The 18,233-nt window shown below is 39.0% G+C and overlaps 1 protein-coding gene across 1 annotated transcript in view; it reads left to right on the top strand.

Moving 5' to 3' along the window:
- The window catches only part of SLIT1 (slit guidance ligand 1), a 314,126-nt gene that overhangs the window by 258,255 nt on the left and 37,638 nt on the right, over positions 1-18,233 (top strand). Inside the window, exons 13-21 of the mRNA XM_063434664.1 lie at positions 3,300-3,443; positions 4,265-4,428; positions 7,321-7,344; positions 13,836-13,980; positions 15,045-15,119; positions 15,664-15,807; positions 16,120-16,263; positions 16,865-17,031; positions 17,663-17,795. Of these exons, the coding sequence (XP_063290734.1) occupies positions 3,300-3,443; positions 4,265-4,428; positions 7,321-7,344; positions 13,836-13,980; positions 15,045-15,119; positions 15,664-15,807; positions 16,120-16,263; positions 16,865-17,031; positions 17,663-17,795 (1,140 nt within the window). The remainder of the gene's footprint in view (positions 1-3,299; positions 3,444-4,264; positions 4,429-7,320; positions 7,345-13,835; positions 13,981-15,044; positions 15,120-15,663; positions 15,808-16,119; positions 16,264-16,864; positions 17,032-17,662; positions 17,796-18,233) is intronic.

The raw sequence follows: 18,233 nt of genomic DNA, 5'->3' as shown, positions 1-18,233 counted from the left end.
TTTAGAGGCTCTATATTGGAACACATTGAGAGGTTACAGGTTTAGAGGCTCTATATTGGAACACATTGAGAGGTTACAGGTTTAGAGGCTCTATATTGGAACACATTGAGAGGTTACAGGTTTAGAGGCTCTATATTGGAACACATTGAGAGGTTACAGGTTTAGAGGCTCTATATTGGAACACATTGAGAGGTTACAGGTTTAGAGGCTCTATATTGGAACACATTGAGAGGTTACAGGTTTAGAGGCTCTATATTGGAACACATTGAGAGGTTACAGGTTTAGAGGCTCTATATTGGAACACATTGAGAGGTTACAGGTTTAGAGGCTCTATATTGGAACACATTGAGAGGTTACAGGTTTAGAGGCTCTATATTGGAACACATTGAGAGGTTACAGGTTTAGAGGCTCTATATTGGAACACATTGAGAGGTTACAGGTTTAGAGGCTCTATATTGGAACACATTGAGAGGTTACAGGTTTAGAGGCTCTATATTGGAACACATTGAGAGGTTACAGGTTTAGAGGCTCTATATTGGAACACATTGAGAGGTTACAGGTTTAGAGGCTCTATATTGGAACACATTGAGAGGTTACAGGTTTAGAGGCTCTATATTGGAACACATTGAGAGGTTACAGGTTTAGAGGCTCTATATTGGAACACATTGAGAGGTTACAGGTTTAGAGGCTCTATATTGGAACACATTGAGAGGTTACAGGTTTAGAGGCTCTATATTGGAACACATTGAGAGGTTACAGGTTTAGAGGCTCTATATTGGAACACATTGAGAGGTTACAGGTTTAGAGGCTCTATATTGGAACACATTGAGAGGTTACAGGTTTAGAGGCTCTATATTGGAACACATTGAGAGGTTACAGGTTTAGAGGCTCTATATTGGAACACATTGAGAGGTTACAGGTTTAGAGGCTCTATATTGGAACACATTGAGAGGTTACAGGTTTAGAGGCTCTATATTGGAACACATTGAGAGGTTACAGGTTTAGAGGCTCTATATTGGAACACATTGAGAGGTTACAGGTTTAGAGGCTCTATATTGGAACACATTGAGAGGTTACAGGTTTAGAGGCTCTATATTGGAACACATTGAGAGGTTACAGGTTTAGAGGCTCTATATTGGAACACATTGAGAGGTTACAGGTTTAGAGGCTCTATATTGGAACACATTGAGAGGTTACAGGTTTAGAGGCTCTATATTGGAACACATTGAGAGGTTACAGGTTTAGAGGCTCTATATTGGAACACATTGAGAGGTTACAGGTTTAGAGGCTCTATATTGGAACACATTGAGAGGTTACAGGTTTAGAGGCTCTATATTGGAACACATTGAGAGGTTACAGGTTTAGAGGCTCTATATTGGAACACATTGAGAGGTTACAGGTTTAGAGGCTCTATATTGGAACACATTGAGAGGTTACAGGTTTAGAGGCTCTATATTGGAACACATTGAGAGGTTACAGGTTTAGAGGCTCTATATTGGAACACATTGAGAGGTTACAGGTTTAGAGGCTCTATATTGGAACACATTGAGAGGTTACAGGTTTAGAGGCTCTATATTGGAACACATTGAGAGGTTACAGGTTTAGAGGCTCTATATTGGAACACATTGTGAGGTGACAGGTTTAGAGGCTCTATATTGGAACACATTGAGAGGTGACAGGTTTAGAGGCTCTATATTGGAACACATTGAGAGGTGACAGGTTTAGAGGCTCTATATTGGAACACATTGAGAGGTGACAGGTTTAGAGGCTCTATATTGGAACACATTGAGAGGTGACAGGTTTAGAGGCTCTATATTGGAACACATTGAGAGGTGACAGGTTTAGAGGCTCTATATTGGAACACATTGAGAGGTTACAGGTTTAGAGGCTCTATATTGGAACACGTTGAGAGGTTACAGGTTTAGAGGCTCTATATTGGAACACATTGAGAGGTTACAGGTTTAGAGGCTCTATATTGGAACACATTGAGAGGTTACAGGTTTAGAGGCTCTATATTGGAACACATTGAGAGGTTACAGGTTTAGAGGCTCTATATTGGAACACATTGAGAGGTTACAGGTTTAGAGGCTCTATATTGGAACACATTGAGAGGTTACAGGTTTAGAGGCTCTATATTGGAACACATTGAGAGGTTACAGGTTTAGAGGCTCTATATTGGAACACATTGAGAGGTTACAGGTTTAGAGGCTCTATATTGGAACACATTGAGAGGTTACAGGTTTAGAGGCTCTATATTGGAACACATTGAGAGGTTACAGGTTTAGAGGCTCTATATTGGAACACATTGAGAGGTTACAGGTTTAGAGGCTCTATATTGGAACACATTGAGAGGTTACAGGTTTAGAGGCTCTATATTGGAACACATTGAGAGGTTACAGGTTTAGAGGCTCTATATTGGAACACATTGAGAGGTTACAGGTTTAGAGGCTCTATATTGGAACACATTGACATGTTACAGGTTTAGAGGCTCTATATTGGAACACATTGAGAGGTTACAGGTTTAGAGGCTCTATATTGGAACACATTGAGAGGTTACAGGTTTAGAGGCTCTATATTGGAACACATTGAGAGGTTACAGGTTTAGAGGCTCTATATTGGAACACATTGAGACGTTCAGGTTTAGAGGCTCTATATTGGAACACATTGAGAGGTTACAGGTTTAGAGGCTCTATATTGGAACACATTGAGAGGTTACAGGTTTAGAGGCTCTATATTGGAACACATTGAGAGGTTACAGGTTTAGAGGCTCTATATTGGAACACATTGAGAGGTTACAGGTTTAGAGGCTCTATATTGGAACACATTGAGAGGTTACAGGTTTAGAGGCTCTATATTGGAACACATTGAGAGGTTACAGGTTTAGAGGCTCTATATTGGAACACATTGACATGTTACAGGTTTAGAGGCTCTATATTGGAACACATTGAGAGGTTACAGGTTTAGAGGCTCTATATTGGAACACATTGAGAGGTTACAGGTTTAGAGGCTCTATATTGGAACACATTGAGAGGTTACAGGTTTAGAGGCTCTATATTGGAACACATTGAGAGGTTACAGGTTTATAAATCTCGTGTTTTCTGTGACGGATTCACTTAAAACACAATTTAAAATCCATAGTTCAGAGCGTTAGGGCAGAGCTTACAATAACGTGCAAATGACATTTTTGAATCTTTCTCAAATCTAAAAGCCTTGTTATTTTACAAATGTACATAACTCTTGAGCAATGGACGTCTTTTACAAGAATTTAAATATTGCGTCCTGGTTTTCTCTGGTCCCAGACTCTTAAACGCCAACAAAATAAACTGCATCCGTGCCGACACCTTCCAGGACTTACAGAACCTGTCTCTATTATCCTTGTATGACAACAAGATCCAGAGTTTAGCAAAAGGAACGTTTGCAGCTCTTCGAGCAATTCAGACCTTGTAAGTAACCAGCATTTTATACCGTGTGAGAGAACGGAAGCTCATTTAAAGTCGATCTGTCATGTTTGTAATGTTATTGTAATACATGTAATATTCCAACGATGTCTGTTTTTTATTATTTCTTAAAACTGAGGCCAGTTTTTACCTTATTAGTGAGGAAAATCATTGCTTCCTTTGCTAGCTTTCCTGTCTTTTTCTATTAAATGGAATCTTTATGGAGAATCTGGAAAAGCCACAAATCCAATGAGTGTTAATTAGCCGCCTGTTCTTATCTTATCTTCTTATTTTAACCACCTACCTCAAATTCTCAGAGATATAAGCTTGTTTGAGACGGGTCTTCTTCACCTCTAGATATCCCCTTTCTATAGCTGTAAAGTGCTATGGGATATATTGGCGCTATATAAATACTAAGAATAATCGCGAGGACGTCCAGCGTCAGTTGCGCAAACAAAAGTCGGTATTGACAGCCACCAGAGGCAGTCTTAGTCCTGCAATGTCATTTTTGCAGTTTCTCTATAACTGCAATGATTTACATTGCAGGACTAAGGGGGGAAGGGACATTGCAATGAGATCAAGTGGTATTGCTGTCTATAGTGTCCCTTTAATAATCTCCACCAATTCTTCGGAGTACAAAGCAGGCTGGTTCTTGGCATTGCTGATCATTCAAAGTGATGTTTGGAGAATAAAGGCTGCTTAATATTAGAATCATTTAAATGTGAGGTAGATGTTGAACTCATTGCAATGGTGCAATAGCCCAATATGCTACAGTAACTTCTCTATGGTGTAACGAAGAAACACGTATTTTCAATCTCTCTTTTCAGACATTTGGCTCAAAACCCTTTTATCTGCGACTGCAACTTGAAGTGGTTAGCTGATTTCTTACGAACAAATCCCATAGAAACGAGCGGTGCGAGATGTGCCAGTCCCCGACGCCTCGCCAACAAACGCATTGGGCAAATAAAAAGCAAGAAGTTTAGATGTTCAGGTGAGTTCAAGTACCACCTTCCTACTTCAATAGTCTAGAATATATCCGAAAAGTTTTCTAAAGCTGGACTTACTATTATTTTGGTTGGGTTCAGTTACAGACTGGGAAACACTTTTGTTCTGATTTAATAACAATCAATTGTATTTTTTCTTATTCAATAGCATTACCAATATATATATATATATATATATACACATTTTAGTATTCTAATTGTTGTAATCCAGTCTTCTCTATTATGGCTAAGACGAATGTGTAAGGCAATCCATAAAGAATACCAGACAGGTCTCCACTGAATGAAAGATACAATAACACCAGACAGATGGCCTCGTCTGTGAGGTGCATCTCTGAAAGGCTGGAACTACAGTCTGGGTTTACTGCATAGGTCATGCAAAAATGTTCTTCACTGACGAGGGCTATGAGAGAATGAAAAAACCATCTATAGCTTCTGTACTCATGCAAAGATGGGTGTATTTCACTAATGGCTACATACAGAAGGTCCAGGTGCTCAGAAAGTGATCTTGAAAAGGCTCTGGTGAGCCACAAAGTTGCCATTTGGCTGTAGGTAATGGAATGTTCAAACTTGTCTTCTGAGTATCATGTCTGTCTGTCTGTCTGTCTGTCTGTTGAAGTCTTGTGAGCTTTAATGACACGCATGCCATTCACATTTTTATTCTAATGTACCTCACTGATGAGGCCTAAGGGATGCTGTTGTTTCTGTGTCTCTTAATGGCTGGTATATAATTTTGGAAGCTGTGACTGAACAGATGGAGGGCCGAGTTTGGACACCCCCAGTTTAACAGGATGTTCATAAAATTCTTATTTTGTCAGACTCGGCAAGAGTAGTTGCTCTGTTAAGTGCAAAATTAAAATGAAATCTCCATACATATGGCCATCTGTTTCCAGAAATAATTTAATGAAAATAATATAAATAAGTAAATGGAAAGTGTTCGCTCATTCAGCCGGATAAATACTGGCTTGCTCTGTTGCCCGTTTTCAGATATTAAGTAGATAATGGCCACCAATTGACCTCATAACTCATGGAATTTATTGTAACTCATCGTTAATATAATAAATAGTATTATGGCACCCGGACCATGATATATTCTTTAAAGATCCCGGCCAAGTCCTATAATATTATAGTCAAATCTGTCTCCGCTACTAATCTGCAAACTGATGATATACCTTTAATTAACTGATTCTATAATTAAACATCTGCTGGGCAACCCCTGTGACTCTGGACCCAGTCAAAGCTCAGAGCGTTTGTTACGCTGCAGTGCATAAAACCAGCTCTTGCAGAAACTGACAATCTGTAAAATGTGTCACTTACACGCTGGGGTTTATTCAGGGCTAGATTTACATTTGAATTGCCTGTAGACGCAGAAATCTGAAAAGCTCCACCCCTCTAAAAATCGGGGAATAAATTGAGTTTAATTTTCAGTGCCAATGTAAATTAACCAAAACTCAATAAATGTCTTATTTACACAAGAGTGTCCTCTGGCACACATTTTTTAACGTCTGAGTTCACTGTGCCAGTGACGTTCTGACACACACGCACTCACATGCACTCACACTCACACACACACACTGACACACACACACTCACACCTCGGAGGGCCACTGTGCCCATATGCCACTATCTATAGACAGTGCAATTTTAGCATATTTTGTGATGTGACCAGTATCAGTCCTACGTTGCGTTCTGAGACAGTTGGAACGGCCTGGGTGCAGGTTCTCGGGTGCAGAGCTGGGTGATGCTTGTTGGGTGCTTCTGTTGTTTGGACTGCCTGTCACATGCCAATAATGTCATGTGGACTTGTGCCAACCAGTCCCATCCCATGTACCACTGCAGTGCCCATAGAGGAGAGATCTGAAAAAATACTCCTGGCAGCAGTATGCCCCTTCATGAGCTTTGCCTCATGTGTCTTGGGCCACGACACACATAACCTATCACCCATACTTACTGCCACTGCGGTCATTAACTGCAGCAGTACAAAACAAACGCTTACAGACCGGCATCCTCTCCGGAGAGTGCCTCTGAGCAATGCCCACTGTGTTTACTCATAAATCAAGCTTGCTGCGGATTATTGATAAACACCAACTTGTAGTGATTTAAAATCCTAATTGCAGTATTTAGACTGCAAAAGCCGATTTGCAAAAAAAAAACCCACTACACTTTTAAAAGCTATTTCTAGAGGGGTGGTAGAGTCCTTTATTTTATTTTATAGTCATAATTTGACTGTTTTAGCCAAAATGTTCAATTCACTGTAATTCAGGTACCATGCTTAAAACGAAGAGTCTATACAGATGTTCAAACAGCAATTGGATAAATACTTGCAAAAAACATAATAAATATACATTCTAATTAGTGGTGTAATAGCTTCTTGATCAAAAGAGATCTCTGCCATTCTGGGTCAAGCATTAATTGTTTTCCTAGTGTGCACAATTGGAAGTGCCATTGGCCCCATTGTTCTTGCTGCTGGTCCATTCCCAACGAACCAAAACTTCCTCAACAAAATCAACACTCAACTCTTTCCCTATGTCTTCAGCTGGAAATATGTCCTAGAATTATCTTTTTAACATCGGTTAAACTCCTACAATGCCTAGTTAGAGAACCGGCTGAGAGCCATGGGAGTTGCTGTTGACGGCGGCTGACTTGCCAGATGTTACTTTTTCCTGACAATTAGCCTTGCATTGAGAGAACATGTAACAGCTCAAAATATTTAGAATAAATTCAGTTCTCATCTGTTTTCCCTGCAGCTTCTACCCGTCTCTAAATAAATGTCTGTTTAATTAGCAGATCACACCTAATTATGGGAAACACAATTAAATGTTATGACAGAGATCTGTTAGGTGCAGTTTATTAACATTTTATTTATTTTTTTTACTCCTCAGCAAAAGAACAATACTTTATTCCTGGTAAGTACGCTTTGCATTATTTTTCTCATAATTCTTTTTATTTGTGCTTTTATTGTGCATATTCTTAATTGCCCTATTCACATTCTGTTATTTTATGTTTGAAACAATCTTACCCCACTCATTGTTTCTAAACTGATAAAATATGTTGTAGAACAGATTATGCTTAATTTAGTGCACTAATAATCTCAATATTATTAACGACAGGAGATGATTATTTGCTTAACCCTTTCTTTACTGACTCCGAATAGCAGCAAGAAATACATAACAACACAGCGAACCAATGATAAAAATAAATATCTCCGTAATAAAATATGTGATTTCATAACGGACACCTCCTCTTTCTTTGATGACAGAACACGTTAACAGTAGAAGAGTCCGTATAAAAACGCCAACATTTTCAATCCTAAATACAAATAATCCAACGGGATCAAGTAATATCAGAAAACCATATGCAGAGAGACAAAGAGGATCAACTCCGGTCGTCAATTAAAATAAAATAAAAAGGGAAATAGTGAAAGAAAATGCACTTTCACATTAAAATTCAAGCATATAAGCACTGTGACTAGATAATCGCATAATAGGTAAAATCATTAAATATAAATAAACCTATGATCAATAATCCTAGCACTGAAATATCGTGCATTAAGTAATAGTAAAACGATATAAACTGTTACCGAACGGGAGACAGGTATACGGCCACCGATAGTGCTACAGAAAACGCACGAATCGCAGACTTTATGGATGAATCCATACCGAATGATATACATCCTTTAGGTCCAGATGAGTAAACTAGTCTTCCTAATTTAAATAGATCTAGTAGCATGTGGACCCCTTACATTTTGAAATTATGGTAGACTGCATAAGCGTTGAGGGACCTTAAATGTATCACTGGTTGAAAATTTCCTGTCTTTTTCTTGATCAGGAAAATATTGCTGAAGTAACCGCCCATGTCTGTGGCTCTTTGACTCGAGCCTTTGTGAAAGAGTGTGTGGATTTCCACATGCATGAGTTGATCGTCTATGTCAAGGGTGGGCAATCTGCGGCCCTCCAGATGTTTTGGACTACATCTCCCATAATGCTCTTAGGGCCATAGTGCTAGCAAAGCATCAGGGGAGATGTAGTCCAAAACATCTGGAGGGCCGCAGATTGCCCACCCTTGGTCTGTGATGTACAAATCAGGCGTGGTAAAAATTCTTGATATGAAAGGGATGTGAACTCTATGATGTATCCTTGGACTATGTGCAAAATCCACGTGTTGGAGGAAATATCTACCCACTTGCAGCAATCTGTATATTGTCTAGAAATGTAGAGTTCTATCTTTGCCTTGTTGTGGTTGAAACCATGTTCTGGTGGTTACCTCTGGGTAGAAGAAGTGACCAATGGAGGTGTGAGGGCCAGAAGGTGGCTGGTGGCCCCTCTGCCTACCTGCTCATCCAAAAGCACCTTTAGCTAAAATCTTGGCTAGTGGTCCAGTCGTGTCCAAGAGCTTGTCCTGGGTGACCTTGAATTTCACCAGATGTTCTGGAGGCGTTAATTTCGCTGAATGCAATTGACTACTATGGGGATTGAACATGTAGTTTCCTGAGGAATCCAGTATCTTCTCACCATTCATCGTAGGTTTCGATACCAGGTTGCCCCTACTGTGGGGCTCAGCCAAAATAGCTTCTCACATACATTTGGAATCTTCCATTTTTTCCTCACCCCAACCTCTGTTCTCTAAATCAGACCAAGTGGCTTGCCATTCATCTATAATGGACAAAGCGTGTGAAATGCTTGGCTCATCTTCATCTTCATGAAGTGGGTGCTGGGTAATTAGAGTGGTTAGAGCAGTTAAAATGGCTGCCGCCGAACTTTTGAGTTGCAAGATCCAAGAATGTAACACATGGGAACACAAAATGGAGAACTATAATTTCAAACAGTCAGAATTGAGGGACCCAACTCTGAACAGAAGCCAATGTGTAGTATGTATACACAGTAGGTGCGTGAATTTGTCTAAACAAGAAATCATGCAGTAAAACAATTTAAATGGATAGTATACAACTTGGAAAGAGACAATACTCCAACCTGTTGCTGTGGCAGGAGCAGCAAAGAAAGAGGAGGTATTGGTTATAACATTTTATTATTGAGATGTGTTTTTTCATTAGTTCTCTTTGTTGCTTGGGTTTTTGGCTGCTATTTGGAGTCCGTAAAGAAAGAGTTAAGCAAATATGAAGGCCTTTGTCATGGTACTTGCAGGCAATGAAGGTAGCCTGATCTGGTTATATCGTGTTATGGTCACGGCCGGATTTACTTTCTGCTGCCCAAAGGCCAGTATCCTCTAAGCACCCCGCCACCCTGCTATATATATATATATATATATATATATATATATATATATATATATATATATATATATATATATATAATATACACAGACACACATACAAAGTTTGGAGCATTTTTAAATTATATGCATTTATTCTACTAGTTTGGAGTAGGATTGATTGGTTAATGTGACTAGGTGGGTTGCTGGATGATGAGTCGGACAGAGCTGTGAGAGGTTGTGTGTGTGTGTGTGTGTGCGCGCGCTGCCTGTGGGTTTGTATGTCTGATGGGGTTACTTGTGTTGCATTTGAGGCTTTAGTGGGGGGGGGGAGGGGGGAGGATAGGGGACCTAGTGGGGCATAGTGGCTATGTAATGGGGAAATAGAGGATATAGTGGGAAGGCTAGTGCTATATTTTGGGGATGGAGACTGTAGTGCAGGGATACGGCCTATAGTAGCAGTGGAAGGTAAGCGACTAATGTATCAGCACGCTGCTGCGGTAACCCACAGCAATGCTCTGATATAGTAGAGGCGACAGAGAGCCTCCCTCTATTCCTCACCAGCCTTGTATGTGCCGACCGAGGAAATCTCTTCTGGTAAACCTGTCCTTGGTAAGGCTTTTGTTTGAGAGTCCTTTTGACCAACTGTATGCGCCTGATCGACCCAAGTTTCAATACTACGTTTGCAGCATAGAGGGCACTGTGCACATACATATTGCTTTTCTGTCATTTAGGCAAAGTGGGGAGCATGATCAGGTCTGTAAGTGCTATTTGGCACTTCTCTGTGTTTTAGCAAACAAACCAATGCTTAGAAAATACAAACAAACAAAAAAGCTACATCCCTGAATATATATATATTTAAGGATTTTTACTGTTAAAGGGAATGCTTTTTTCTTCCCATTATTTTTAACATGTATGTTGACTTCCCTCCTGTATTACAAATCTGTGTTTGTATTTACCTCTATACTGAACTGGGCGCCTCCATCTTAGCTCCCTGTCAATCATTGTTATAAGACTGGCCCTTTGCGTCGGTCAGTCAGCATAGAGAAATCCTAGGGAAAGGAGGAGTAACCAGAATAGTGAATGCACTGGACAGAATTGTATTGTGATATCAATTGCTAAACTTTTTATACATATTTAAGATACATTTTCAGTTGTGTAATTTCCAATCCTCCATTGAACTGACAGACTGGGATTCCTGCAGGCTATATATCCCATTCTGACACTATGTATTTAGAGGAAGCTTTCTGTCCAATACTATTTCATGCAAAGGAGAAATAATGAATAGAATTTTAGATAGATCACATTCCATGAAATATAATTGGGACAGAAACACGAAGGGGCTTTATAATATAATAACTATATGTAATGCAAATTTCCACCCATTTAACATTGACACGAGTCTGCTAAAACAAATCTATAATATTCATCTCTCAAGAGCTAATCCTGGCTTTTATAAGACCGAAAGTAAACGAACAGTACATATTTGTAGTTGGTTACACTTTTTTTTCACCATAATTAACTTTATATAGCGCCAACATATTTTGCAGTGCTTTAGAACGGGAGCCATCAAAGCTGAGCATCATAAGAAATACAAAAAAAAAAAAAATTAGCTTAGTGTCTTTATTGGTTTAGAATCTGGGGGAAGCAACATTCGGCACTCCAGAAGTTGTAGACTACATCTCCCATAATGCACTCGCACCCATAATCCTGGCAAAGCTTCAGCGGAGATGTAGCCCAGAATATCTGTAGTGTTGATGGTTGCCTGCCACTTGTTTACAGTAAGGACGTGCTCCCCTTGCGTTAAATACATTTTTATTTTTATTTTTTTTAATATCTCCGGAATACACTCCTTGCAGCAGCCTCTCCACCCACGATGAAATCAGTCCTTCTAATCTCTGGTCCAAACCAGTACTTTTCATGGAGACGCATTATAGAACCAGGACGGCCTTGCCGTAGAGAATCACTGAATCCATTGCATTTCCATAATAAGCATTAGCTGCATTTCTATGTTATCATGCCGAATGTGATAACTCCAAATGTGAATACCTTCTGAAAATCAAAGGTCTTAAGGAGAAAGTATCTGTCTGACAATCGTTTTCAGAAACGACCAAGTAAGAAGATAGCACTAATATGTAGTAGTTTTGGTCATTATGGTGTTCTTTTAATCTAATATAGAGTTTTATTTTGTCTGCATATGGTTATTTTCTGCTGCCTTGCAAGCACGGTGTCCTAAGATTACATCTGAGATATGCAGAGAACAAAACACAATAAAATAGAACACTGCAAGAGAATTAAAGGATTTACGACCTTGAGACTGACAGCAGCAGAGAGGCTGAAATATGTATAGATGGCATAATGATCTCTCTTCTATTCTCTAACAATTACTCAAATCTAATGTTTTCGTTAACTCTGTGAGTGTCAAAGCCATTCAAAGCAAAGCGTTGGCCATTGTTGCAGTCGGTGTGACTAATTGCTCTTTGGGAGAGTGTCTCATTGTTCAAGAGGCATTGTTATTCAAGAAAGCACAAATGCTAAGTACAGGTTTCTTGCAAATAAAACTGTGCCAAAAATTATTCACTTTAATTCAGAATTAATTGATCCAAACACTGTTCCAACCAACCTCAATGATTTCAAATTCATTTTGTCTGAGCGATACATAGTGAAACAATTGAATACCTTTTGGAATTCCTGGGCAGTGTGGACAGTGGTGCCATCGTGGCACTGCCATGGTTGTCACAGGCCCACCGGTCCTGGGGTTCCGGACTGCTCGGGGAGACTAAGTCTCCCTCTGATCTTGTAATCCACAGCCAGCGATGGCAAATACAAAATCTCAGGGTCTGACCGGAAGCACTTGGTGTACGCACCCTGGCACTAGAGGCCTGGACTTTTAATCTGTCGCCATATTTATATGTGCCCCTGCAGACCACTGCATGAAGAGAGGGCTCAGCACATGCAATCTTCAGCTTCTGGCGTGAGAGTTGCATGAAGATTGCAATTGCTAGGCCCCCTCTCAACTATGCATGCAGCTTGCAGGCTGCACAATGCCACTGGACCACCAGGGAGTGTAATGCCCCCTATGTGTGGAAGCTGGGTGGACATGTCGGCGTGGTGCATTATATTTTTAGTGATTTTCAATCAGACTTTGGACTGACTGGGCATCATGGGAAATGTAGTCCAAACCAGCGGGAGTACCAATGTGAATTTGCCAAACCTTTCTTTTAACATTCTAATTTTAAGTCGATCCTCCAATTTTTTTTAAAAATGCTTTTGTTTTCACATTGGAAACACAGTATTGTGTTGAATTGAAAAACAAATTTCAAAATGTAGGCAAAAAGCAGCACTTTGAGAACACACCTGTATTGGCTCTCACACAGACAGTGACTCAAAGCACTTCCCACTTAATAACCTGGATTTTTCTTTCCCTCAATATTTTTCTATAGAGCTTTTTGGTTGGCATATCAGCGCGATTGATGCATATGACATGTAAAGAAGCAATTTAATAAGATGCCATGTCAGCCTTGCTATGATTTAGTTAATGCCAATGTGTAGTGTGCTGTTTCTGACGTTCTCAATAAGAACAAGCTTCAGCCTGCTGTATCCCATTTCAAACACACTTTATAAATGTCACAACTTCTTTGAATAATCTGGACTTTTTTTTAATGAAGTAATAAAACACCACCTGGCTGTCAATCAAACAGCCACGGAGGTTTCTTCCTGCTTATGTTGGCTCCCCTGAGCTAACGAAAGTGGATGGCGTGCTCTACTTGAGTATCCCCACCCCCCGTTGAATACCTCTTTGTCACCTTCTCAGACCTCAGATCAAACTATTGTTGTGCGTGAGTGGGCACCCGCTCGAACAGAGGGAAGATTCAGAGGCTTCTCAGTGAAGCTGTAAGTCTCTTCCTTAGAAAAAGGGAAGTCTCTCCAAGTCTGCAGCTTTATTTACCCCCAATGAATATATGTATTTAAAATGCATGCAGGTTTTCATTGTGGGTCTATCTACTAAACAGTGATGTGTACTTGTTTGCCCATATGGGCAGTGGAGTGTCCCTTTAAATCCAATGTCTTGGGATACATATTGTCCTGAGTATATATACCTACTGATAGTACTGCAGAATAGGTTATAAGCAAATTAACGTGTTATAGACAATCTGTATCCTATCATTTTTTTTTTCTCTTCTTACAGGAACAGAGGATTATCAACTAAACAGTGAATGTAATAGCGATGTGGTGTGTCCACCTAAATGCCGCTGTGAATCAAATGTGGTGGATTGCTCAAACCTAAAACTTTCTAAAATACCTGATCGTATTCCACAATCAACAGCTGAGCTGTACGTATCGTTATTCCTATGAGGGCCTTATTGCCACTCTAACCTCATTAGTTAAATAACCTTATATACACTCTAACCTCATTAGTTAAATAACTCTCACCAGCTTTCACACGAGAAAATTCCCATTTGCCATTTTGAACTTTTCCAGGACGGCAACCTTCGGATTTAACCTTTTTTTTTCCCCTCTTAGTTAAGTTGCCAACACAAAGCGCACAAAAAGTAGCTCTTTGGCAATGTATACACTTACATAATAAACTAATAATGTATTAAAATATCTTAGATTTGATCTGAGGTTTGATCGGAGTTGTGAACGTATTTTTTTACATGTTAAAGCATTTATTGATTTGTTTTTATTGATGTATGGGCCTAAAAATTCAAATGTTGGTGCGTAAACGTGTCAAAACTGCCCTGATCTGTTAAAAAGGAATATCTTTGGCTAAACAAAAAAATGAATGTGAAACCAGACTTTTAAAAAAAAAATGTTTTTATTGCATTGAATCGATAACACACTGAAAAATATCAATAGACCTAAATCAAAATAATAATTAGATAACGAGCATTCTTCTGAATGTTTTCCTTTTTGTGCAAATCTCCACATATTTCATTCTCCGCATTGAGCTTGCCCACTGTCTAATTAGGAGACTCCCATTCTGATCTGTGGACCTTGAACGGTTGGCGATGTATACTGTATGTGCAGATGCTGATTAGCAGATTTCAAAGCCCTCTTTGCTCAGCTTCAGTTTTCTAAAGGACAGAGGTTTGTAGGACTTGTAGTTCCATTCTAAGCTTTTTACTTATGAAAGCTGCTAGCTGAACTACAGCTCCCATGAAGCTTCGCTGTGCTTATTGTGACTTCTAAACTGTGTTTTGGACACTGCAGAAACTGTACAAAGTTGGGCATGCAAAAAAAAAGCAAATTTTTTTTTGTTCCCAAAGGTTTTGTTGTTTCCTGCAGTGGCCCTAAATCAGAGAATATCAACATATAAATTCGAGAATTCGACGAGATGCTTAAAAAACTATTTATTGAGACGCAATCATATAAATGCTTGTTCTAACTTTTACAGGCGATTGAACAACAATGAAATCACTGCCCTGGAAGCAACAGGACTTTACAGGAAACTTCCACATCTGAAGAAGATGTGAGTATACAACTTGACAAACTATTTATCTAAATTCTGCTTTTATAAACGGTCGTCGTGAGAAGAGGTGGACCTCCAAATACCATTATCTAGAGAGCTTTAGAAGGCTACTGGTTCTAGGTCGCTGGCACATAGGATTGTTCACGGTGGTGATGGAATGGGTATGTAGCACAGTTTGACTTTTTGATGCCAAGAGGAATACCTTGAAATGCATTATTTTGTCCATAAACACTGATATGCATTTGCAGAGATTTAACCTAGAGATTACTTTATTAAATAGAACTGCAAGCTTGGTTTTAGATTTAAGCTTTCTCTTTTGATATTTTATTTTCATACTATTGCAAATGGCGTAGTGTAGATGCTGGTATTGGGGTTCTTTTGTTTTTGTTTTTTAAAGTTATTCTTAGATTTAAAAGCAAAAAACAAACAAAAAAAAAACAGTTTTGAGAAATCATTGAGCACATCTGCTCTACATAAACTATTACTATTAATGAATCCTTATGAACTGCAGAACGAATGTGAATTTGCTAAATATTTCTTTTAGAAATTTGAGCAACAACAAAATCTCTGAAATTGAAGACGGGGCGTTTGAAGGCGGGGCGTCCGTGAGCGAGTTACATCTTACAGCCAATCATCTGGAGTCTGTCCGTAGCGCCATGTTCCGTGGCCTAGAAGGTCTTAGAACCCTGTAAGTGTGTATCCAAAATCTTTCGCTTTTTTTACATTTTGGAAAGCTGGATAATGTGGCACTCACTCGAGGGATTTAAAAAGTTATTTGAAAGCAAAACAAAAACCAATATGTCCACATAACTATCTTTGATATCTCGATTAGCTCACTGCCCGAACGAATTTCCTTTATAGCCAATTCTAAAATGCATGTGAAGAAACACTGTAGGTAATTAATCAATCTTCTGTTTTAAGTACTCTATTGTAAATTATACTTTTAATTCAAGCATTACTAACAGTTTGACATAAAATGGATTTCCTTTTTCTCTTGCAGAATGCTTCGAAATAATCGGGTCAGTTGTGTCCACAATGATAGCTTCACTGGTCTTCGGAACGTCAGACTTCTGTCGCTCTACGATAATCAGATTAGCACAATTACACCTGGAGCATTCGACACTCTGCAGTCCCTCTCTACACTGTAAGTAATAAGTGAATCGCAGGATATGTAAAACCCGAAGGAAAACAAAGGTGTCTCTTTATATACATACAAAATAAAAATTACATACTTTAGCCTTTTGCTCAACTCTTATCACATATGGTTGGCTGCTTTGGACATAGTAGTTAGCTCTAGTGTATAAACAAAACAAACCCCAATGTACACGTTCAAATAAGTGATTTTTATTTTACTTCTCCATGACCATGAAGTATAAGCTCACCTTCCAAATTCAGGACAAACCTGTTCGGTGAGTCCTTATATTCCAAAAGTCTTTAATTTTCCAGCAAGTAAGTAATAAAGTTCCACTCGTTTGCAGTAAGCTTGCTCTACTATGTAGTGGTTTTAGTAAACAACGGTTCTTTGTGCTGGTAAAAGCGCTATACACAAACCCATATCTTCCATACTCACATACAGAGAGAACAAGCTGGTCCCTTATCACCTTGCAGAATTCTCAAATCTCCAGTTTCTATGCCAATATTGTGTGGCCCCGCAAGCTAACCTTGGTTTGGCCGTTGGGCCGTGTTTTGAGCATATATGATATGTGGACAAACGTGCTCAGTGATAACTTCACGTCTTACTTTAGGAATTTACTGGCAAATCCTTTTAATTGCAACTGTCAACTTGCTTGGCTTGGGGAATGGCTGAGAAAGAGGAAGATAGTGACTGGCAACCCTCGATGTCAAAATCCCGACTTCTTGAGACAGATCCCTCTGCAGGACGTGGCCTTCCCTGACTTCAGATGTGAAGAAGGTACCTTGAGATCACCTTATTTGGTATTTATTGCCTATAAGAACAACTGTTGAAAGTAAATAACAAGACTCTAGAAGACTAAAACATTACCATTTTCTTTGATGACATATGCTGGTTTTTGTCCTTACCCCAAAAAAGGTTCTCTTTCATTTAGACATTGTTTTTATTTTCCTATTAAGTGTCAGCAGAAAGGATCATTAATTTTGTACTTAAACAGTCAACTAATAATTCACAGTGTAAATAATGATATTGTTTCTACTGGTGTATAAATCCAACAACTATACATTGTGATTGTACAAAAATATATACAATATGACAATCAGCCATGGAGTGCTGTGTAGTTTTTCATCTATATATTTTGGCCTTGTTTTATTATGTGATTCTTGCTCTTACTGTAGCTCTACTGCATTATTCTAGTATATAATTATATAACTTGACACTTTGTATACATGAACGAGTCAAAAATATTAGAATTCAGAGTACAGTGAAGAGCCAGAGAAGAGGTCAAGCCCTAGTCGGTCACATAGAGTACACTGTTTCGGTAATTTTTCTGGGAGTTGTAACACCGATTCCACTGCAGTTTGTCAAACCTGGTATAATGGATGCCATATTGTTCTTCTGTGAATAACAGGCCAGGAAGAGCTCAGTTGTGCTCCCCAACCCCAGTGTCCACAAGAGTGCACCTGTCTGGATACCGTTGTGCGATGCAGCAACAAGCACCTCTTATCACTACCGAAGGGCATTCCGAAGAATGTGACGGAACTGTGAGTATTCCTAGTGCAGAATATTGTATTATACATGGACAACGAGAGTCTAAAATCACAATATCAAATGAAGAAAAGGAAAAAAGAAAAAACGCAAAAACCCAATGAAAGGAATAATGTTTACTTTATGGTTATTTGGTTCATGCTCGTAACATCTTCACAAAACATATTAAGGCTCCTCGTTTTTTAATTAAACCATAATATGTAATTGTGGTGTGGTTTTTGAGATGTTAAAATGTATATCCGGGTCAGCTGAGGAGCAGAATTTTATATTTCAGTTATACATTTGTGAATATTGAATTCACAATTTCAAATTCTAGACTAAAATTGTTTGCTACGTTTTAACTTTGGCTTATTTGGAATAAAATTGAATATTCACTTTGAAATCCTGAGAGTCCAACTTTAGGATATAACTCCATTACTACGTAATGAATACCC

The sequence above is a fragment of the Pelobates fuscus genome, chromosome 10, assembly GCF_036172605.1.
Source record: "Pelobates fuscus isolate aPelFus1 chromosome 10, aPelFus1.pri, whole genome shotgun sequence".
NCBI lineage: Eukaryota > Metazoa > Chordata > Amphibia > Anura > Pelobatidae > Pelobates > Pelobates fuscus.
The sequence above is the reverse complement of the archived record's forward strand: the minus strand, read 5'-3'. Positions and strand labels throughout refer to the sequence as shown.